The sequence below is a fragment of the Chiloscyllium plagiosum genome, unplaced genomic scaffold (assembly GCF_037043375.1).
Source record: "Chiloscyllium plagiosum isolate Xiang-an unplaced genomic scaffold, Cpla_swu_hap1 HiC_scaffold_3, whole genome shotgun sequence".
Lineage (NCBI taxonomy): Eukaryota > Metazoa > Chordata > Chondrichthyes > Orectolobiformes > Hemiscylliidae > Chiloscyllium > Chiloscyllium plagiosum.
In genome coordinates this window covers 80,495,911-80,519,327 of record NW_028270141.1, presented here as the reverse complement: position 1 = coordinate 80,519,327, position 23,417 = coordinate 80,495,911, and the positions used below count along the sequence as shown (strand labels likewise).

The 23,417-nt window shown below is 40.6% G+C and overlaps 1 protein-coding gene across 1 annotated transcript in view; it reads left to right on the top strand.

Annotated features, from left to right (window-relative positions):
• Nucleotides 1-8,377, top strand: part of dcbld1 (discoidin, CUB and LCCL domain containing 1) — a 103,849-nt gene extending 95,472 nt beyond the window's left edge. Inside the window, exons 11-15 of the mRNA XM_087981110.1 lie at nucleotides 651-752; nucleotides 1,327-1,414; nucleotides 1,953-1,993; nucleotides 5,611-5,730; nucleotides 7,626-8,377. Coding sequence (XP_087837236.1) covers nucleotides 651-752; nucleotides 1,327-1,414; nucleotides 1,953-1,993; nucleotides 5,611-5,730; nucleotides 7,626-8,101 — 827 coding nt within the window. The 3' untranslated portion in view covers nucleotides 8,102-8,377. The remainder of the gene's footprint in view (nucleotides 1-650; nucleotides 753-1,326; nucleotides 1,415-1,952; nucleotides 1,994-5,610; nucleotides 5,731-7,625) is intronic.
• The last annotated feature ends 15,040 nt before the right edge of the window (nucleotides 8,378-23,417 follow it).

Here is a 23,417-nt window from a genome sequence, read left to right as displayed (position 1 = left end):
TCCCTATCCTTGCTTCAACCAAATACCAAATTTAGCCTTGGCATCCCACACACAGCAATACTGAGCATCAGCTAGTAACGTTTCTTCAAAAGTGTTCTGTTGATAAAAATTAATTGGACATCAACCGTGCCAACATTTCTGTTCAATATTTGATTAATAGTATTTATTCATCCCAAATCCATCCATCCATCACATTAATGGTGGGTTAGTCTATTTGTTTAAATAACCAGATATCAGTGCGCATTCAGTGTTCCAATGTTAATATTACATAAGATAATGCTGCTGGAATTCCAACCCTTCTTTGAAAACAAGACCTATGAATCATAAATGCAGCTGAGAAAGGAGGAGATTAGGGAGATGAATGAATAGCGTCATCAAAAAGAAGCAAAATAAAATGAAAAATGTAGGGAAGATGGTGAATTATCTTTATCAAACATGTGCTCTTAGTATTAATGAGCAAAGGAAAGATCTAGCTAAAGTTAAAATATCACTACCACTTACATGTTTACCTGGTATCTCTGTTATGGATATGTGGGTTTTTCCACCCTGAACACCATAGGTGTGAGGTAATCCTTGCATTTGCTAACTGAGAATTGATGTAATTAAATTTGTGTAATTTTAATAAGACAAATTGTTTTGCATTTTTCTAGCAATTACAGGTAATAAACAAAAACCTACTCATCCTATTGACATACAGGACAAAGAAAATGTGAACAGTACAGATCCTGTAATTACAAACGATATAAATTATGGTAAGATGTTAGTATAATCTCTTTCTTTGCTTATTTTAGTCAGGTTAAACAACTGATTATCAGAGCTTTGTGCCTGAATTGGTGAGCTTATAACATAAATACATGGATGTTGTATAAGATTTCTTTCTGTTAAAATTAAAGTTTGAAGTTCTGAAACACTGCCAGGATTCTCCCAGTCTACTTCAAAAATGCCAGCAAGTGACCACAGAACTCTAAGGGAAGCTGCATAAGTGGATGTTGTCATATTTCCCTGGCTGTTTTGAGGGTATTTCATCAGAGTTATGAATGGATAAGCTGGTGAGACGTTAACAAACTTCCAGGGATTAGTGCTCATCTTATTGTCAGTTCAGCTAAAAATGGACAATTTCAGAGATTTTAAATTTATTGAAAAATGAGCATTTGATTCAGTCAGAGATTTTCTGCTACGAAGATTTGATTTCTGATTTTCTGGTGCTTTTTGCTTTGATAAGATAATTGTTTTGTGTGAAATCATAATTCATGAGAAAAATGCTGCAACCATTAGATCCAGGAAGGAACTATATGATTTACCTATTTTTCTTCTCTCCCCGTTCAGGAATATTACTCATAGCCATTGTGGTTCCGTTTGTACTTCTTGTAGTACTTACAATATTGGGAATTTACACTTTCAAGAGTTTAAGAAAGTAAGTTAATAATATTAGGAATTTACATTATCGAGAGTTTAAGAAAGTAACTGACTGCAAAGTTTAACCAGTATTTTTCTATAACTTCATAAATTGACTGAAGGAGAATAGTATACAATGAGCATATAATTCATGTTTTATTAAATATTCTTTTACACATCCCAAATAAGAATTTCAAGTCTGAATTTTCTCACTACCATTCACTTTTTCTACTCCTTATCCCAGTCCCCAAGGAAACAATTTTAATGTTTTCTTCCATGGTGTATTATATTTACTAATGGAATGTTCATTTAGAAAATCTTTTTGTTGAGCTCATGAGGAGAACATGTTGCTTTTTTTTTTAAAGTCTAGGCAGATCTTTCGTCTATACCTGTTTCTTTTGCAGGATGATAAAGTCACAAATACTGATATTATTTGGCTGATATTATTTCTTCAGTTACGCATTCTACAAAGTAGTCTTGGAAACTGTTTCTTGTCATGTAAAAATCAGTTGTTGTTCTATTTTGTTGTAATTTTAAGAGTTGCTATTACCTTGCAGAAAGAAGACACAAGATATTGGCACCTCTGGTCAAAAAACAGGTTAGGAAGAACTAAATACATTGATATTGCACTTGCATTTCTCAATGCACTTTATGGCCAACAATGTAATTTTGCAGTGTGGGCACTGGATTGGAGAATTGTAGACGTTAATGCTCTTGTTTAAAACAAGAAGTATAAGGGACATGGCCAGCATTTACAGACAAGCCAGTTTACCTTCAGCAGCGGGGAAGCTTCTAGAAACAAAAATTTGAAATGGAATTAATAGTCATATGCAATTTGAAATGGAGAAAACTGTAGCTAAGACCGGTATTTTAAACCTAAATAAGAGTAACTGTGTGGGGATAAAAGCTCACCTGGTTGAAATGAACAGGGATATTAGCCTCAGGGATAGACCAATAAAGACACACTGACAGATTTTTAAGGTGGATATTTTAAACTACTGAGATAAATATATTCCTTAAGGACCCACCAACTAAAGAAGTTAACGCATAAATTTTAAGAAAAAAAAATTGCCAACCTGAGTGGCAGGTCAGATGTTCAGTCGAAATATTTTAAAAAAGCAGAGGACGATTTAAAGGTTAAGGAGGATCAACTAAGAGTATGCAGGAAAGTGATCCTGGGATGTAAAAACAGCAGGAATTTTTACAGATATTTAAAATGTAAGAGAGTAAGTAAAGTGGGCGTTGGGCCTCGAGAGAGTGCGAGTGAATGAGGAGTTAACAGTATACAGTGGAGAAATGGGTACGATTGGAAGGATGTAACGAGAGGAATCTCACAGGGGTCTGTGCTGGGCCTTAATTTCTTATGATTTACAACAATCACTTAACTGAAAGTGGCTAAGTCATGGTAGCTAAACTTCCTGCTCCTCTGATGCTGCCTGAACTGCTGTGCTTTTCCAGCACCACTCTAATCTAGAAGCTGGTTTCCAGCATCTGCAGTCCTTGTTTTTACCAAGCTAAAATTTGCAGACAACACCAAGATAGGTAGGATAGTATATTGTGATGTAGACATAAGGAATTTGCAGACAAATATAGATAGTTTGAGTGAGTGATCAAAACTCTAATAAATGAAGGGTAAATGTGGGAAAATGTGAAGTGGTTCACCTCAGCAGAAAGAATAAATAAGGAGAGAATGACTAAAATGGAGGACAATTGCAGAATTCCAAGCTGTACAGGGATTTAGGGGTTATGCATGAATTATAAAATGTTATTTTGCAGGTATAGCATGTAATCAAGAAAACTAAATAGATGCTATCTTTCATTATGAGAGAAATTGACCATAAATCAGACGTTCATCCCAAAGAAAAGAAACATTATCCAGGGAGGGATTAGACAGCCATGGTTGACAAAGGAAGTCAGGAAATGTATCAAATAAAAAGAGAGAGCCTATAAACTGGCCAAGAGCACTAGGAAATCAGAAGATTGGGAAGTCTACAAAAACAAACAGAGGATAACAAAGAGAGAAATAGGGAAGGGGAGGATCAAATATGAAGGTAAGCTAGCCAGTAATATTAGAAATGATAGTAAAAGTATATTTCAATACATAAGAAACAAACAAGAGGCAAAAGTAGACATTGAGCCACTCCAAGTTGATGCAGGAAGGCTAGTGCTGGGAGATAAGGAAATAGCTGAAGAACTTAATAAGTACTTTGTGTCAGTCTTCATAGTGGAAGACATGAGTAATATCCCAACAATTGAGGAGAGTCAGGGAGCAGAGTTGAGTATTGTAGCTGTTACAAAGGGGAAGTGCTAGAAAAGCTAAAAGGTCAAAAAATCGATAAACTTCCTGGCCCCAACAGGCTACATCCTAGAGTTCTGAGGGAAGTGGCTGAGGAAATAGCGGAGGCACTGACTGTGATCTTCCAAAAATCACTGAAGTCAAGGAAAGTTGCAGATGATTGGAAAATCGCTGTTGTAACCCTCTTGTTCAAAAAAGGGTCAAGACAAAAGATGGAAAATTGCCGGCTGATTAGCCTTACCTCGGTTGTAGGTAAAATTCTAGAATCCATCATTAAGGACGTGATTTCTAAATTCTTGAAAGTGCAGAATCTGATTAGAACAAGTCAGCATGGATTTAGTAAGGGGAGGTCATGCCTGACAAACCTGTTAGAATTCTTTGAAGAGGTAACAAATAGGTTAGACCAGGGAAACCCAGTGGATGTTATCTACCTAGACTTCTAAAAGGCCTTTGATACGGTGCCTCACGGGAAGCTGCCCATATTGTTCGAGGTGAGCTACTGACATGGATTGGGGATTGATTGTCTGACAGAAGATGGAGAGTTGGGATAAAAGGTTCTTTTTTGGAATGGCAGCTGGTGACAAGTGGAGTCCCACAGGGTTCAGTGTTGCGGCCGCAGTTGTTCACTTTATATATTAATGATCTGGCTGAAGGGACTGGGGGCATTCTGGCGAGGTTTGCCAATGATACGAAGTTAGGCCGGACGGGTAGATAGTACTGAGGAAGTGGGGAGGTTGCAGAAAGATTTAGACAGTTTAGGAGAGTGGTCCAGGAAATGATTGATGAAATTCAGCATCAGAAAGTGTGAGGTCTTGCACTTTGGAAAAAAGAATACAGGCATGGACTATTTTTTTAAACGGTGAGAAAATTCATAAAGCCAAAATACAAAGGGATCTGGGAGTGCTAGCACAGGATTCTCTAAGGTTGTTTTGCAAGTTGAGCCTATGATTAAGAAAGCAAATGTAATGTTGTCATTTATCTCAAGAGGATTGGACTATAAAAGCAGCGACATGTTTCTGAGACTTTATAAAGCTCAAGTTAGCCCCAATTTAGAATATTGTGTCCAACTTCGGGCCCCACACCTCAGAAAGGACATACCGGCACTGGAGCGTGTCCAGTGGAGATTCACACAGGTGATCCCTGGAACGGTAGGCCTAACATATGGTGATCGGCTGAGGATTCTGGTATTGTATTCATTAGAGTTTAGAAGGTTGAGGGGAGATCTAATAGAAACTTACAAGACAATGCACGGCATAGAAAGGGTGGATGCTGGAAAGTTGTTTCCTCCAGATGGGGAGACTAGCACTGTGGGTACAGCCTTAGAATTAGAGGGGGTCAATTTAGAATGGAAATGAGACATTTCTTTAACCAGAGAGTGGTGGGCCTGTGAAATTCATTGCCACAGAGCGCAGTGGAGGCTGGGACGTTGGGTGTCTTCAAGGCAGAGATTGATAAATTCTTGATCTGGCAAGGAATTAAAGGCTATGGGGAGAGTGCGGGTAAATGGAATTGAAAGGCCCATCAACCATGATTAAATGGCAGACTGGACTCGATGGACCGAATGGCCTTGCTTCCACTCCTATGTCTTATGGTCTTCTAAATTAAGGATGGTATGCTTTAGTATACAGGGCATTGGTGAGACTGTACATTATCAGGATCAATAGTCCAGCAATAATACACTAGGCCATCGCCTCCCTTCCTTTCTTTCTTCCATTCTCCCCTCCCCCACAATGTTTCCATGAGTTACTCACAACCTGTGCCTCTTTCTTTGGAGCTGCTATGTTTGTAGATCCAGTACTTGATCATAGGATCTTTGAGTCAATGTCACAAGTCAATGATTTGCTTCTCTAGCAATCAATATTTTCAAATATTCATTCACTTATAATGAATTGAAACAATATTCATATTATTTAACGCAGCTTGCTGGAAACAATTCAAACAGTCTTTCAAAAGACCCCAGTCAACTGAGTTTACCATTAACTACAGCCATGAAAAGGAGATCTTGCAGAAACTTGACGTTGTCAGGAGTGACTCATCAGGTAAAAGGAACTATTGTGAACTTAGACACCCCGAAAGCCTATTTATTTAAGTTTGTGCAGGTACACTTCCTCAAAACTGGCAGCCTCAAGACTGGAGTAAGGTGAATTTTGGGTTCGGATACTTTTGGTAGTGGGCCATTCAGGTCCATCCGGGTCGGGTGGGCTCAAGGAGCTTGGAATATGGGAATAGATTGACATTCAAACACAAAATAGATAAAGCCAGCGCCATGAAATGCATAGCTGAATTGTCCAAGTAAATTAAGTTTAATTGAGCTAACTTTAGGATGTGAGTTGTCTTAAAGTTGTCCAGTTTTTGGATAACCGGTTTTAAAGTTTTGAAAAACACCTCTGTTCTCATAGACATTTACTGCACAGCGGGAGGCCATTTACCCCATTATGTCCAAACAAAGATCTGAATGCACTTATCCTATTTTCCAGCATTTGACCCATAGCCCTGGAGGCTATGACAATGCAAGTGAGTAATTAAATTCTGCTTAAATATTATGAGAGGTTCTAAATCAGCCACCCTTTCAATTAGAGTTTTAGACTCCCAAGACTGTCTCTTCTAACATTCCTACTTCCCTTAAATTTGTACCTTCTGGTTATTGACCCCTCTACTGGAAAGAGTACCTTCCTGTTCACCTGTAATCCTGCTCATTATGACCCGTTGATAAGGTCCTCTCTCAACCTTTGGCTGCTTGAAGATAAACAACCTCCATCCTATCCACATAGCTCAGAAGCCCCAACCCAGGCAGAATCCTGGTAAATCTGCACCCTCTCGAGTAAACTCACATTATTCATATAATGGGATGACCAGAACCGTATGCACTCCTCCAGTTGTGGCCTTACAAGCATTTTATATAAAAATGATATAAAGTATAATGGATGCTGGAAATTTGAAATAAAAACAAATTGCTTGAGAAAATCAGCATCTGTGCAGAGAGAAACAGATTTTAAATCAAACATGACTCTTCTTTGGAATTCCTTGCATAAGAAGCATAACTTCCTTGCTCTTTCATTCTGTGCCTTGGATAATAAAGGCAAGTATCATATATGCCTTCTTAAGTACCTTCTCTGTTCACAGATGCTGCTAGACTTCATAGGTTTCTCCAGCTCTGGAGTTTTTATTTCAGATTTCCAGCATCTATAATCCTTTTAATTGAAAAGGTTGACCTGTAACATATTTGAAGGAAGCTGCATATTACCACTAATCTAATGTAAAAATGCTGTTTATAAAATTAAAATTAGTTTTGCACACCTGAGAAGTGTATGATATCTTAGATGTAATCACAATGTCTTTAAGGTTTGACTATTTCTTACTCATAACCTTTGAGTTTGTGCATTTTCCCGTGTCTGTGTGGGTTTCCTCCGGTTGCTCCAGTTTCCTCCCACAATCCAAAGATGTGCAGGATAGATTAATTGGCCATGCTAAATTGCCCATATGATGTGTAGGTTAGGAGTGAAAGTAAAGTAATGGGGAATGGGTTTGGATCGGATATCTCTGGAAGGTCGGTGTGGACTTATAGGGCCGAAGGGCCTGTTTCCACAGTGTAGGGATTCAAAAAAAAACTAGAAAAAGAAACTAATCACATGCCCAGTATGGATAGGCAAAAAAAATGCTGGCACAGTCAGTGAAGCCCACATCCTTAAACTGATAAAACCAAAGCAAACTTATGCATTTTTTACTGGCTGCATGTTGAAACCCAAGTACTTATGATACTTTTGAGATCGCAATTGCTTACACATTGTACAGAATTTCTTTCTTGGGAAGTCCCATTAAAACAGCTCTAAAATCTATTTGTGTATTAAGGCTGAGAAATGTTGTCTTACAGTGTGGAATAGTATGGAAGAGTGAAATTATGCACTAAGTGTTTGATTTGGCCTTTGTTTTGAAGATTACCAGCTCTCCGTAATGTTTGGAACAGTAAGAGTGGCGAGAAAAGGCTCCACCTTTAAACCAATCGACACAGACGACGATGATGGAATTGGTGGAACAGATTCAATGTGCCATTATGTCATCCCACTTGTTGAAAACCAACATGAATATGCAGAACCTTTAACTAATCAGGAACCAGTATATGCAACCCCAATTGTTGACAAAGTGCAACACCTCAGTTCTTCTACAAGAAAGAATCAATGCTCAAAAGAAGCTTCCTATAATGTGCCAGGAACATCTTTAACAAAACCACCTTTGTCTTCTCAAGTGACTGATTCTCACACTGAACCCAACATTCCTAACGGTAATGGACTACACCCTTGTAGTGTATTTTATCAAATACCACAAGGTGTTACTCATTATTCAAAGAATGGCAGAGCAGAATATGATCAGCCAGCAAGTAACAGCACTCCAAGTGTTGGCAGGTTTTGGTAATTGAAATTTTCACTATTGTCAGTGAAACGAATCTGGCATCCCTAAAGAAATCGCTAAAGCTGTGAACTGAAAATTCAAGACTTTACTTGTCGTTGCAAAATAACAATAAACTGCAAGCATATCACCAAAGTGGAACATTTGAGTAAGCTGTAGCAGTTTCATGCCACACCTGGTATCAGTCTCTCAGAACCACCATTGTTAGAATAAAATTCTATTTTCTGTCAATATGTAAATTTAGTATATATTAGTAAACAAGGAGATATTTCAAAAGAGAAACTGTTCAAAGTTGCACCTGTTTATTATATCCCATGCCTTAATTGGTATAAATATGCTGCTAAAAATACAATGTGCAATTTGATTTATGAGATGCTGTTAATGTGGAGATTGGTTACATGCTTTTGCTTATTCATAGTAAATTTTTATATGTGCATATTTTCCAATTCTCAGCACTGCAATATAGGGATTTTAACTTTTAAGCAATGGAAATAGGCAGAAAATTTAATTCAGTTTTTTGCTGTTAAAGAATGAACTATTATTATGAGAAACCTTTCCTTATTGTATGCAAGTTTTTGTTTCAATTTATTATTGGTAACTGGAAAGAGTTTTTAATGTTTGTTTTTTTTTCCCTCATATAGTGTATGCTAATATAGTTCATTATAATAGTTTGTTGCTGGCTCATTCGATGACCTATGAAAGTTGGCTGTAATTTTTTATTTAATAGCCAATAGTTCAATACCAACCACTGTATATAGTATTCTTACTATATTGCATTGTTCAAACTTGATGGGCTTCATTTTAACTTCCTCAAGATAACAGCTGTTTCACAAAACAAATCTAGCCAATGTGAAAATTAGTTTTGTTTCAAGTTCAGCCTAGTTTAGCCTAACATTGTTGGACTCTGCCTTTAAATGGTTATTCACTATTGTGATGTCATTCTGTAACAGTGCCAAAGGTGTTGGAAAATGTGGTTATAATTAAGTTAGAAATCACACAACACCAGGTTATAGTCCAACAGGTTTAATTGGAAGCACACTAGCTTTCGGAGCGACGCTCCTTCATCAGGTGGTAGTGGAGGGCTCAATCCTAACACACTGAATTTATAGCAAAAAGTTACAGTGTGATGTAACTGAAATTATACATTGAAAAATTGATTGTCTGTTAAGCCTTTCATCTGTTAGAATACCGTGATAGTTTCAATTCTTTCATGTGTAAGTCACAAAGCCTTTTTTTAAAAAGTTGCATTTTCAGGTTAGCTGTTAACAATGGCGATAGCTAGACAATATGTTGAAGGTGTTGGCCCCCTGTGTTCTCTGCCTATGCCATGATGTTTAGATTGATTCTAATTTAAAAAGTGAGATAACGGAGTTTTACAAGAATTCATGGAGTTTTTGAGCAAAGTACAATGTAACCCTGAAAGTACAAATTCACCCCACAAAATATATGTGTGCATGTGGGTCTTTGTCTGTATGTGTCTGTCTAGGTTGGGGTGTGTGTGTGTGTGTGTGTGTGTAGTGAGTGCAGAGTGTCTTAAGTCTGTGAGGGGGTGCATGTGTGAGTGTAGGTGTGTGTGTCTGTAAGGGTGAGTGTGTGTGTCTGTGTGCGCATCTGTGTATATGTGTGTCAGTGTGTATAGGAGTGCCTGTGAGTGTGTGTGTGTGTGTGTGTAGGAGTATCTCTATGTGTGTGTATAGTGCAATGGTGGTCACCTGTAATGTGACATGAATCCAAGGTCCCGGTTGAGGCCCTTCCTGTGGGTATCGAACTTAGCTATCTGCATCTGCTCGGCCACTGTTCGCTGCTGCCAGTCCCGAAGTCCGCCTTGGAGGATGGTCACCCGAAGGTCCGAGGCTGAATGTCCTGGACCACTGAAGAGTTCCCCAACTGGAAGGAAACACTCCTGTCTGTTGATTGTTGTGCGGTCCCCATTCATCCGTTGTCATAGCCTTTGCTCGGTTACCCCAATGTACCATGCCTCCGGGCATCCTTGCCTGCAACGTATAAGATAGACAACGTTGGCTGAGTCACATGAGTACCTGCCATGTACAAGGTGGGAGGTGTCACCACGCATAGTGGTGGTATCTATGTCCACACTCTGACACGTCTTGCAGTGTCTACCGTGACAGGGTTACGGTAGATGCTGACAGTGGCTACGACAATGGATGAATGGGCACCGCACAACAATCAACAGACAGGAGTGTTCCCTCCCAGTTGGGGAACACTTCAGTGCTCCAGGACATTCGACCTCGGACCCATAGGGAGGGCCTCAACCGGAATCTTGGGTTCATGTCACATTACAGGTAACCACCATTGCACTATACACACACATACAGACACTCCTACACACACACAGACACACGCACTCCGACACTCTCACATGCACCCTCTCACAGACTTGAGACACTCTGCACTCACTATACACACACACACACATACACTTTCTCACACTCACAACCCCCAACCCAGACAGACACACATACACATACAGACAAAGACCCACATGCACACATATTTTGTGGGGTGAATTTGTACTTGCAGGGTTACATTGTACTTTGCTCAAAAACTGCATGAATTCATGTAAAACTCTGTTATCTCACTTTTTAAATTAGAATCAATCTAAACATCATGGCATAGACAGAGAACACAGGGGGCTAACACCTTCAACATATTGTCTAGCCATCACCATTGTTAACAGCTAACCCGAGAATGCAACTTTTTAAAAAAAGGCTTTGCGACTTACACATGAAAGAATTGAAACTATCACGGTATTCTAATAGATGAAAGGCTTAACAAACAATCAATTTTTCAATGTATAATTTCAGTTACATCACACTGTAACTTTTTGCTATAAATTCAGTGTGTTAGGATTGAGCCCTCCACTACCACCTGATGAAGGAGCAATGCTCCAAAAGCTAGTGTGCTTCCAATTAAACCTGTTGGACTATAACCTGGTGTTGTGTGATTTTTAACTTTGTACACCCCAACACTGGCATCTCCAAATCATGGTTATGATTAAGGTATTAAATGACGTTATTTCATTGATTTGCAAGAAGCTGCATAGCAATATATTGTATTCATTGGTCTTTATTTTTAGGTTGTAAAAACATCTTCCCATTCTCCCAAACTGCTAACTCCTGCAAATGCCATGTTCCATGATTGCCAAAAGTCGCAGTACTTTGCCTGAGTGACCATTTTCATTTTCATGCCTGGATAGTGATAAAAAGCCTTGAGTTCTGGGTATCTCAAATGGGTCTGATTCAATTAACAGTCTATGCTGATACTTTCCAATAGGTTACTAATTAGGATAATACTGCTGGTTTATTTTCCTTTTGCATCCCAAGGGTGCTGAGATTGAAGAAGTTCCAATAGACACTCCAAATTACATAACTATATAACTAATTCGTATTTCCAGTTCAGGGTGGAATACTTCTTTTATTCTATTCCAAGCTGCTTTTATATTGTGTAGTTATGGAGCTCATGGCTGTACCATGTAAAATGTCTCCATGAAATAGAAAGTATTCAAAGGCATTCCTGTTAATGAAAAAGGCTTTTGTGTAATTCAAAATTAGGCAGGTTTTAAGTAATCAATGTCTTATTGGGCAGTCCCTTGTGGTTGATGATAATTTATGTCTACATTAAAAGTGAGCCCTCAGGTGACTGAAGAACTTGATGCATAACCTACAGTTTCAATCATGCGGAGGGCAGATGATGATGGAGGGAACAGGAGAGTGAACTACCCGGGTTGTCATGCTGTCCTTTCTCTGTTAACTCTTGACTTCAACCTGTTGCTGATAATGTGACTCCAGGTTTGCAGATCATTCCCAGATGGCAATAGAGATGTTCCACTTCTTTAAGGAGAATTTTGAAACACTTCCTCTGCCTTCCTGGGTATTTGCTTACCGTATTGAAGCTCTGAACAGAGCATTTGTCTTGGGAGTTTCATGTCAGGAATATGGAGCAGCATCATCATCCAAGAAAAAGAAAGAAAGGAATGCTTATCACACGCGCCATGACACAAATCAACAACTGCTAGATGAACCAGAACCTAATTCACTCTATCATCCACATCAATGTTGCCCAAAGCTGTGACAGAATCTATAGAGCAGAAAAACCAGTGCTGAGGCACTTGGAATACCCTGCTAACTGAACTCTATCCTGCCCACACTTCGCCACCATCCTGCTCACACACCACCATCCTGCCCACAGACCACCATCCTGCTCACACTTCGCCACCATCCTGCCCACCCACCACCATCCTGCCCACACATCACCACCATCCTGCCCACCCACCACCATCCTGCCCACACATCACCACCATCCTGCCCACCCACCACTATCCTGCCCACACTTTGCCACCATCCTGCTCACAGACCACCATCCTGCCCACACCTCACCACCATCCTGCCCACACACCACCATCCTGCCCACACTTTGCCACCATCCTGCTCACAGGCCACCATCCTGCTCACCCCTCGCCACCATCCTGCCCACTCATCACCACCATCCCGCCCACACATCACCACCATCCCGCCCACACATCACCACCATACCGCCCTCACCTTGCCATCATCCCGCTCACACCTTGCCACCATCCCGCCCACACCTCGCCACCATCCTGTCCACACCTCGCTACCATCCTGCCCACACCTCACCACCATCCTGCCCACACCTCACCACCATCCTGCCCACACCTCACCATCATCCCGCCCACACCTCGCCACCATCCCGCCCACACCTCGCCACCATCCCGCCCACACCTCGCCACCATCCTGCCCACACCTCGCCATCATCCTGCTCACACCTCACCACCATCCTGCTCACACCTCACCACCATCCTGCCCACACCTCACCACCATCCTGCCCACACCTCACCACCATCCTGATGGCTTCTAATGACGTAGAGTATTCACTGAACCTTGATTGCCTCAAGGTCACTACAATATGTATCTATGAGGCGATGCTCGCTGACTCAATCATAAAGCAATAAGACTGTGTTCAGTGGGACGGTCCAGGAGTTATTGGGTCACAAACACGTGCATTTTTGAGTTTGAAACAGCAACTCAACTTGAAAACTTTAAATTAGTTCCAGAGATGGCTGAAGGCTGAGGCCCAGCAAAAAATTCCTCTGATGAAATGGTGGATGGAGAGAGCACAGGAGATGCAGCGGTTAGCTGGTAGCCATGACGTGCCTGATGCTTTTAGCATAATGAAGACTATATGATCCATACACCCAATCCCAACTCCATGCTGGCCAAGTCTCTGAGGACTTGCTGGAAGGAGCACGTTGAAAATCTCCTTGAGAGACACTGTCTTTAACACACATATCCTTACTTCTTCTTACCACCATTTCAACACAACCGCAACCTGGAGATAGAAAAGGACATTTGACAGCTAAAGAACAACAAGGCATCAGAGGCAGGTAGGATCCCCAGTAAAGTGCTTAAATACGGTAGAGACGCACTGTTAATAGTATTTCCCACATCAGAGAGAAGGCAAGTATGCCAGGAGATCTCAGAAATGCCATAATTGTGACTTCCTTCAAGAAAAGTGATAGGCCAAACAGCAGTAGCTACACCAGAATTGCCCTGTTATCAGCCACAGGGAAAGTTATTACAAGCATCCTCCTCAGTCACCTTCTCCCTGTGACTGAAGAGCTCCTTCCAGGGTCTGTATTAGAGTCTGCCCTGTGAGGGGCACAGTGAACATGAGAATTATATTGATATCATTTTGATTTATACACTTGTTTTAATACCTGGCATTAAAAAAAATTACAATGTCTTTATAATTCCAGCTTAACTAAACTCTGTATAACTTAAAATGGTGGGTCATCCTCAGATTAAGGTGTCTATAAACTGTTTGATAGCAACAGTTAATTAAGGAAACTGATTTAAAATGTTTTTTTTTTAACTGGGGACTCAGAAAATTCTTCAGTTCAAAACATATAGTGTCCCAATGCGATTTAACATGGAGCATGACTTGAACAGAGTACTAGGAGGTAGGTGAGATGAGGGAGTTAAAAGAGAATTGGAAGGAGGTGTTGCTTTATTTTTAAAACCATTTTTGTCCCATAGGAATTGGTTCTCACCCTTACCCTTAAGTATCCGATTTATAGGTCCAAGGGGAGTTGTTTGGGGAGTAATTCTGCTTTCTACTCTTTAATCATTAGTTTATAATAATAGTCTAAAAGTACAACTTAAAGCATGGCAGCTCAGGCATGTGGAATGTTGGTGAGGGATTCATGAACATTTCATGTAACTCAAATTAGCATGTTCAGCCAGTATCACCATCTGCAGAAATATGCGCTCCAGGTTGGAGTCTCTGTGCTGCATCTGCAAAGCAAAGCATTGCATTGGATAGAGCATAGGTGAGCAGAGAACCAGGGAACAGGCGCATGCTACTGTGGCTCCAGACATGACTTCAGAATGCTATGTTGTCTCCTAGTGCCAGACTTAAGAATGTCACAGCAGCAGCAGGACACACAATTTGGGGAGGGTGATCAACCAGAGGTCGTGGTCCATATTGATACCAGTGTGGAGAGGAAGGAAATGTACTGCTGCAGTCAGAAGTTAGGGAGCTAGCATGAAAATTAATTGTTAGAATCTCACTAGTAAATAATATCCAGATTACTCCTCATGCCATATAAATGTGAGTACATAAATGGGAAGATAAGACAAATGAATGTGGCTGGAAAGCTGATATAGGAGGCAGGGCTTGAGATTTCAGGGACACTGGGAGAAGCTCTAGCGAAAATGTACCCGAACAGAACTGGGATTGAGTTCCTTGTGCAGCATTTTTCTAATGCTGTTGTGGAGGGATTAAACTAACTCAGCGGTATGGGAGCAAGGAGAAAGAATATCAGAGAGGAATACCAGGGCGCATAAAATACTGCGGGAGACAGATAACACTACAATAGAGAATAGTAAGTTAATAGGTAAAGTTGAAATAAGGATTGAAATATTCTGCAGTGATTACTGTGAATACACCGAATATAGACAATTAGACTGGTGAGTTACAGGCACAGATGACATGGATTGCTGATGATGTGGCTGTATTAAAAACTAAGAAGAGCAGGACTGAGTGTTAAATATTCCTAGATACAAGATGTTCATGAAAACTAAGAAAGAGTAGGAGGAGTGACAGTTTTGGTTAAGCAGAGTATTACATTGCTGGAGAAAGAGAATGGTTTTGTTCTTGAACCCTGAGAGACAATCTGGCCAGAACTAATGAACAAAACAGGTGCAACTGCATTGCTCAGATTAGACCACCAATTAATGGGCATATAGGAACACATTTGGGGCTTTTGTGGTGCAGTGATAGTGTCCTTACCTCTAAGCCAGGAGGCCCAGGATCAGTCCTACCTGCTCCAGAGGTGTGAAATAACATCTCTGAACAGGTTGATTTAGAAAATATCTTCACACTTGCATTCTGACATTTCTCTGGCTCTGCATTCCCATAAAGCTTAGGGTGGGCCTATGATCTTTCAGTCTGTTACACCAGTGCAGCAAAAATATAAAGGCCATCAATTAGTGGGAAAGACATAGAGGAACAAATTTGGCGTTCGTGGTACAGTATCCCACTTCTGAACCAGAAATTCAAGTTTCACCCGCTCCAGAGGTGTGTCATACAATATTAATAGGTTGATCACACAATATTAATATATCAAAGGAAAAAATCTGCAAGTAAATCACAGTTAGCAAACATTATATTTCTAAAGGGAGAATTTACCACTATTCTAGACGATATTCAAATAATTAATGTAAAATGGAAGAGGAGGCAACTATTATAAATTGTGTTCAGGAGAATTTCCTCCAGCAATGTGTGTCCAGTCCAATGAGAAAGGACACATTGCTAGACCTGGTTCTTGGGAATGAGACGGGCCAAGTAAATGAAATGTCACTTGGGATCATTTAATAGACTGTAATCGTTGAATCATAAGGTTTTGCATGATGGCGCAAATGAACAATGAGCAAACCAGAGTAAGAACAATGAACTGGGAGAAAGGTAACCTCAATGGGTCATGAACAGATTGAGCTACATAGCTAGAGCCAAAGGTTGGTGGGACAAATTTTAACTAAACAATGGGCTATCTACAAAGAAGAGGAGCAAAGTCAGATAATGAATGAAGACTGGCAGCTAATGAGAAAGGGAATCTCAATCTTCTATAAGCCGTAAATAGTAAAAGGAGAAATTAGGCTATTGAGGCATTAAATATCTTTACCGAGCAAACCAATGCTATCCAGGCCAAGGCAACAGTGAAAGAAATTCAGGCACCAGAAATATTGAATAAATTGTTAGTACCTAAAGTTGTCGAGGCAATAGGACCAGATGGGATGCATCCAAGGGTACTGAGGAAATGAAAGTGGAAAGTGCAGAGGTAGTGGTCATGGTTTTTCAGAGATTCTTAGTCTTGGAAGTGGCCTTGGGGGACCACAAAATTACAAGCATCAGACCCTTGTTCAAAAGAAGGTGTAAAGATAAGCTCAGCAATTACAGATCAGTCAGTTTAAATTCAGGGGTGCAGAAACTTCTGGAAACAATAATTTGGAATTGAATGTTTAGTCACATGGTTAATTAAGGAGAGCCTGCAAGGAATTCATAAGGAAAAATCATGTTAAATATCTTCACACTCTTTTGAGATAACTAGAAGATTGATGAGGGTAGTATTGTTAATGTATTTCATACAATGTTGTACAACAGATTTGTGAGAAAAGTTAGAGCTCATGGAATAAAAGGAACAGTAGATGTGGTACAAAATAGCTGAGTGATAGGAAACAGAGTACCGGTTAAATATTATTTTTCAGGCTGGAGGAAGATTTGTAGTGAGGTACATAGATTTCAATATTGGGAACTTTGCTTTGCCCAATGCATGTCACAGTGGATAATTTCAAAGTTTGCAGATTAAACAAACCTCCAAAAAAACATTGAACTTTATCTGCACCTATCTGCCCAAATTATCAACTTGCTAATGTGAAGAAGTGAGAAGTGATACCTTTTGGTAGAAATAATTTGCACAGTGTCAAGTAAAGGTGTTTCTCTAAATACTGTGCAGGCGCAGAGTGACCTGCACAGACGTGTGCATAAATCATTAAAGGTAGATGGAGAGAGCATCCTAGGCTTTATTATGAGGGTATAGAATGTAAGAGAAAGGAGCTGAAGATGAATTTATGTAAAACTTTAATTAGACCTCAGATGGAGTATTGTGCACATTTTGGGATGTCACACTTTGAAAATAATGTGAACACATCAGGGATGCAGAAGAGGTTTGAGAATAGTTATAAGAAGAAGAATATTAAATGAAGAGGGTTCAGAAAAGACTTACCAGGGTGTTGCTAGGAATAGAGGTGTAGCATAGAGTTATAAAAATTGGCTGGATAGTCTGGGACTTTTTTTGCTGGAGTGTAGGTGGTTGAGGGGTGACCTGCTCCTGTAGCCATTGTGTTTATGTGATGAGTCCAGTTGATTTCTGGTCAATGGTAATCCCAAGGATGTTGATGGTGGGCGATTCAGTAATGGTAACACCATTGGATATCAAGGGCAGTAGTTAGATTATCCCTTATTGCAGACGGTCTTTGCCTGGCATCTGTGTGCTGCGAATGTCATATGCCACTTGTCAGCCCAAACCTCAATGTTGTCCAGGTTTTGTTGCATTTGAGCATGGACTGCTTCATCTGAGGGTTCGCAAATGGTGCTGAACATTGCTGACCTTATGATGGAGGGAAGGTCATTGCTGAAACATCTGAAGATTGTTGGGCCTAGGATACTACCTTGATGAACTTCTGCAGAGATGTTCTGCAGCTGATATGACTGACTAACAACCACAATAATGTACCTGGCATGACTTCAACCAGTGGAGAGTTTGCTTCCTGATACACATTGATTCCAGTTTTGCTCATTTTCCTTGACACCAATAGATGCTGATATCTTGAAAAATGTCCATATTACAGAGGAGGAACTGCTGGATGTCTTGAAACACATAAAAATGAATAAGTCCCCAGGACCTGATCAGGTGTACCCTAAAACTCTGTGGGAAGCTAGGAAAATGATTCCTGGGCATCTTACTGAGATATTTGCATCATCGATAGTCACAGGTAAGGTGCAGGCAGACTGGAAGCAGGCTAACTTTGTGTCACTGTTTAAGAAAGGTGGTAAGGACAAGCCAGGGAACTATAGATCAGTGAGCCTGACGTCGGTGGTGGGCAAGTTGTTGGAGGGAATCCTGAGGGACAGGATGTACATGTATTTGGAAAGGCAAGGACTGATTAGGGATAGTCAACATGGCTTTGTGCATGAGAAGTCATGTCTCACAAATTTGATTGAATTTTTTGAAGAAGTAACAAAGAGGATTGATGAGGGCAGAGTGGTGGACATGATCCAAATGGACTTCAGTAAGGCATTTGACTAGGTTTCCCATAGGAGACTGGTTAGCAAGGTTAGATCTCATGGAATACAGGGAGAACTAGCCATTTGGATACAGAACTGGCTCAAAGGTCAAAGACAGAGGGTGATAATAGATGGTTGTTTTTCCAGACTGGAGGCCTGTGACCAGTGGAGTGCCACAAGGATCGATGCTGGGTCCACTACTTTTCATCATTTATATAAATGATTTGGATGTAAGCATAAGAGGTATAGTTAGTAAGTTTGCAGATGACACCAAAATTGGAGGTGTAGTGGCCAGGGAAGAAGGTTACCTCAGATTACAACAGGATCTTGATCAGATGAACCAATGGGCTGAGAAGTGGCAGAAAAAGTTTAATTTAGATAAATGTGAGGTGCTGCATTTTGGAAAACAAATCTTAGCATGACTTATATAATTAATGATAAGGTCCAAGGGAATGTTGCTGAACAAAGAGACCTTGGAGTGCAGGTTCATAGCCCCTTGAAAGTGGAGTCACAGGTAGATAGGATAGTGAAGGTGTTTGGTATGCTTTCCTTTATTGGTCAGAGTATTGAGTACAGGAGTTGGAAGGTCATGTTGCAGCTGTACAGGACATTGGTTAGGCCACCGTTGGAATATTGCGTGCAATTCTGGTCTCCTTCCTATCAGAAAGATGTTGTGAAACTTGAAAGGGCTCAGGAAAGATTTACAAGGATGTTGGCAGGGTTGGAGGATTTGAGCTATAAGGAGAGGTTGAATAAGCTAGGGCCTATTTCCCTGGACTGTCGGAGGCTGAGGGATGACCTCATTGAGGTTTATAAAATCATGAGGATACATAGACAAAGTCTCTTCCCTGGGGTGGGAGAGTCCAGAACTTGAGGTCATAGATTTAGGGTGAGAGGGGAAAGATATAAAGGAGACCTAAGAGACAACTTCTTCAACTCAGAGGATGGTATATGTATGGAATGAGCTGCCAGATGAAGTGGTGGAGGCTGGTACAATTGCAATATTTAAAAGGCATCTGGATGGGTAAATGAATAGGAAGGGTTTGGAGGGATATGGACTGGGTGCTGGCAGGTGGGACTAGATTAGTTTGGATATCTGGTCGGCATGGACGGGTTACCGAAGGGTCTGTTTCCATGTTGTACATCTCTATGACCACACTCGGTCAAATGTGGTCTGAATGTCCAAGGATGTCACTTTCGCCTCACCTCTGGAATTCTGCTCTTTTGTCCATGTTTCAAGCAGGTCAGGAGCTGAGTGACCCTGGCAGAATCTGAACTGAATGTTACTGAGACTATTGCTAAGTGGGTGCTGCTTGAAAGCACTGAATTATTGAATCCCAACAGTGTGGAAGTAGGCCATTCAGCCCATTGAGTCCACACTGACCCTCCAAAGACCATCCCCTAATCTATTCCTATAACCCTGCATTCCCATGGCCCATCCACCTAACTTGCACATCTTTGGACATTGGGAGGAAACTAGAGTGCACAGAAGAAACCCACACAGATATGGGGGTGAATGTACAAACTCCACTCATCAGTCCCTGGTGCTGTGAGGCTGACTACTGAGCCACTATGTCATCCCATGGTTGATGATAGCTTCCACCACTTTACTGATGATCGAGAATAGACTAATGGGGCAGTAATTGGCCAGCTTGGATTTGTCTTTTTTGTTTATAGGACACACCTGGAAAATTTTCCAAATTGCCAAGGAAATTCCTGTCTTGTAATAGAACCTAGTTAGGGGGAGTGGAGAGTCTGGAGCACAAGTCTTCATAACTATTGCCAGAATGTTGCCAGGGCCCATAGTCTTTTGGAGAATCGCTTGCCTCCAAACACTTCTTAATATCATGTGGAATGAATTGAATTGGCTGAGGACCACTGGAGGAGGCCAAGATGGATCATCTATATCTGGCAAAAACTTGCTGCAAATGCTTCAGCCTTATCTTTTACATTAATATATTGGTTTTATCCATCATTGAGGATGGGGATATTCATGCAGCCTCCTCATTCTGTGAATTGTTTAATTGTCCCCATTAATGGATGTGGCAGGACTGCAGATCTTAGATTTGATTCTTTGATTGTGGAATCACTTAGCTCTGTCTAGATTAGATTAGATTTCCTACAGTGTGGAAACAGGCCCTTCAGCCCAACAAGTCCGCATCAACCTTCTGAAGAGTAACCCACCCAGATACAGTTCCCTCTGATTAATGCACCTAACACTATGGGCAATTTAGCTTGGCCAATTCTCCTGACCTGCACATCTTTAGACTGTGGGAGGAAACCTACGCAGACATAGGGAGAATGTGCAAACTCCACACAGTCACCCGAGGCTGAAAACGAACCTGGGACCCTGGTACTGAGAGGCAACAGTGCTAACCACTGAGTAACTATGTGTTGCTTATGCTGTTTGACATGCAAGATCATCTATTTGGGTGCTTCATCAGGTGGATACCTCATTTTTGCATATGCCTAGTACTGCTCTTAGCATGCCTTCCTGTAATCTCCATGAACCATAGTTGATCCCATGATGTAATGCTAATGGTTGAATGGGGGGAATATACTAGGACTTCAGGCTACAGATTGTGTCAGAGTACAATTCTGCTGCTAATGATGATCCATCGCGTTTCATGGATGCCTAGTCTTGAGTTGCTAGATCTGTTTGAGGTCTGTTCCATTTATCATGGTGACTGCATGGGTTTCCTCCCACAATCCAAAGATGTGCAGTTTAGGTGAATGTGCCGTGCTAAACTGTCCATAGAGTTCAGGTATGTATAGATTAGGTGTATGAGTCAGAGGTAAGTGTTGGGAAATGGATCAAGGTGGGATATTCTTTGGAAGGTCAGTGTGGACTTTTTTGTGGCAAAGAGCCTGTTTCCACACACTAGGGATCCTACAAGCCATCTTTCATATTCTCAGGATCCCCAAAAACTTCATAACCAATGTAGTACTTTTGCCAAACCATAATAACACAAATCAAACTTATTTAATGGATTATTTTTCTTGCAGTATTGTGATGCTGTTTTAAACCTCAAGAGAAATCTGCTACTGTTCAGAAAATGCCACAGCATTCTCTTTTCTCCATAGGAGATATAGATATCCTCAGTGCAACATTTGATATGTCAGATAGTACCTCAGTATTGCAGTGATGTGAAGCTACACTGAAATCTTGCATAGGATGACTTTTTTTGATTCAGAGATAAAATTACTATCACTAAGTCAGGCACTATCTGGTAAACAGCAAGCAGCTGTCAGTGTTTTAGGTTGATTGAAAACATCAGTCAACCACTTCAGAAACAGGTGAGACATGAACCTAAGCTCTCAGGTACGGAGGTAGGGATACTATGAAAGTATCACGAGAGCCCTTCTGCTTGTGTTCTTTTCAATCTTTGTTACTCAACAGTAATTACAGGTAATTAAAAAGTCTGAAGCTATATAAATGAGAAGTATTTTCTATTCCTTCAAATTATTTTGTATTTAATATTTCCCACTTCTCTTGAACTTTAAATAATTATACCATTCCCACTTGCCCAAACAGGATAGCTGTTTTTATCACTTGCTGTAGCTGAATGGGTAAAGAATCCAATGGCATGTGGGCCTTCTGAGCAAGAGAATTCAAATACAAAAGCAGAGATTCTTGCTGCAACTGCACAGAACCTTGATGGGCTCATACCTGGAGTATTGGGCACAGTTTTTGGTCTAGGAGAAAGTGAGGACTGCAGATGCTGGAGATCAGAGTAGAGAGTGTGGTGTTGGAAAAGCACAAATTCTCCTGCTCCTCGAATGCTACCTGATCTGCTGTGCTTTTCCAGCATCACACTCTCGCAAGTTTTTGGTCTCCTTATCAGTGGAAGGATGTTCTGGCTATTGAGGGAGTGCAATGAAGACTTGCAATCTGAGGAATCCGTCTGGTAAGACTGATATATGAAAATCCTGGATCGGTTTGACTATATTTAGTGGAGTTTAGAAGAACAACGGGCATGATCTCATAGAAACCTATAAAATTCTAACAAGACTAGACAAGGAAAACTCAGGAAAGATCTTTCTGATGACTAGGAAAGTCCAGAACCAGGGTCACAATCTAAGGATATGACTTAGTCATTTCTCCTTATCTCCATCGTAAATGGCCTTCAAACAAAGTGGTGAGCCTGGGGAATCATCTGCCACAGACAGCGATTGAGGCTAAAACCTTGAACTGTTTTCAAGAAGTTATTAGTTACTGGGACTAAGGGGACTTAAAGGGATAAAAGTATATGGGGAGAAAACAGGAACAGAGCACTGAGTTGGTGAATCATCCATGATCATACTGAATGGCTGTTCAGGTCTTGAAGGGCCAAATAGCCTACTCCTATCCCCATTTTCAATGATCACCTGTTATAATAGCTGTATAAATTAAAGTTGTTTTCAGTCATTGAGTTAGTGGGTCCAAATAATCTGTTTCAATCAGGTTTGATTACTAAATGCATTAAAGGTTTGACATGCTCTAAATCAGAATTCTGACAGTTTTGGTTTGAGGTTTGTCAATAAAAATGAAGGGATACAAATTGTTCTAAACTACTGCTTCCCCACTTCACTCTCTAAAATTACCTAGTGTCTACTCTTTTGCCACTGACTGAATCCATGTCCACAAAAGCAGGTACACAGAAATTACATGAATGACAGCTATTACATTCTTTTAGGTCTTTGGGCCATCTGAACATTGGTCACTCGGGCTAATAGTTAAAATATATTCAGAATTGAAGAATGATTGGAGGGAACAAAAAGTTAGCCATAGCTGTGAAAATGTCTTGAATGTTGCCTTGTATGCACCCCAAAGAAAAAAAACTCAGTTTTGATGTACTTTACTAGCAATTCAACCTGCCAACATCTGAACTAGAATTTAGTATAAGAAAAACAAAACTCAAACCTTACTTCGGCAGAAGGGCCCAGGCCAAGTTCAGAT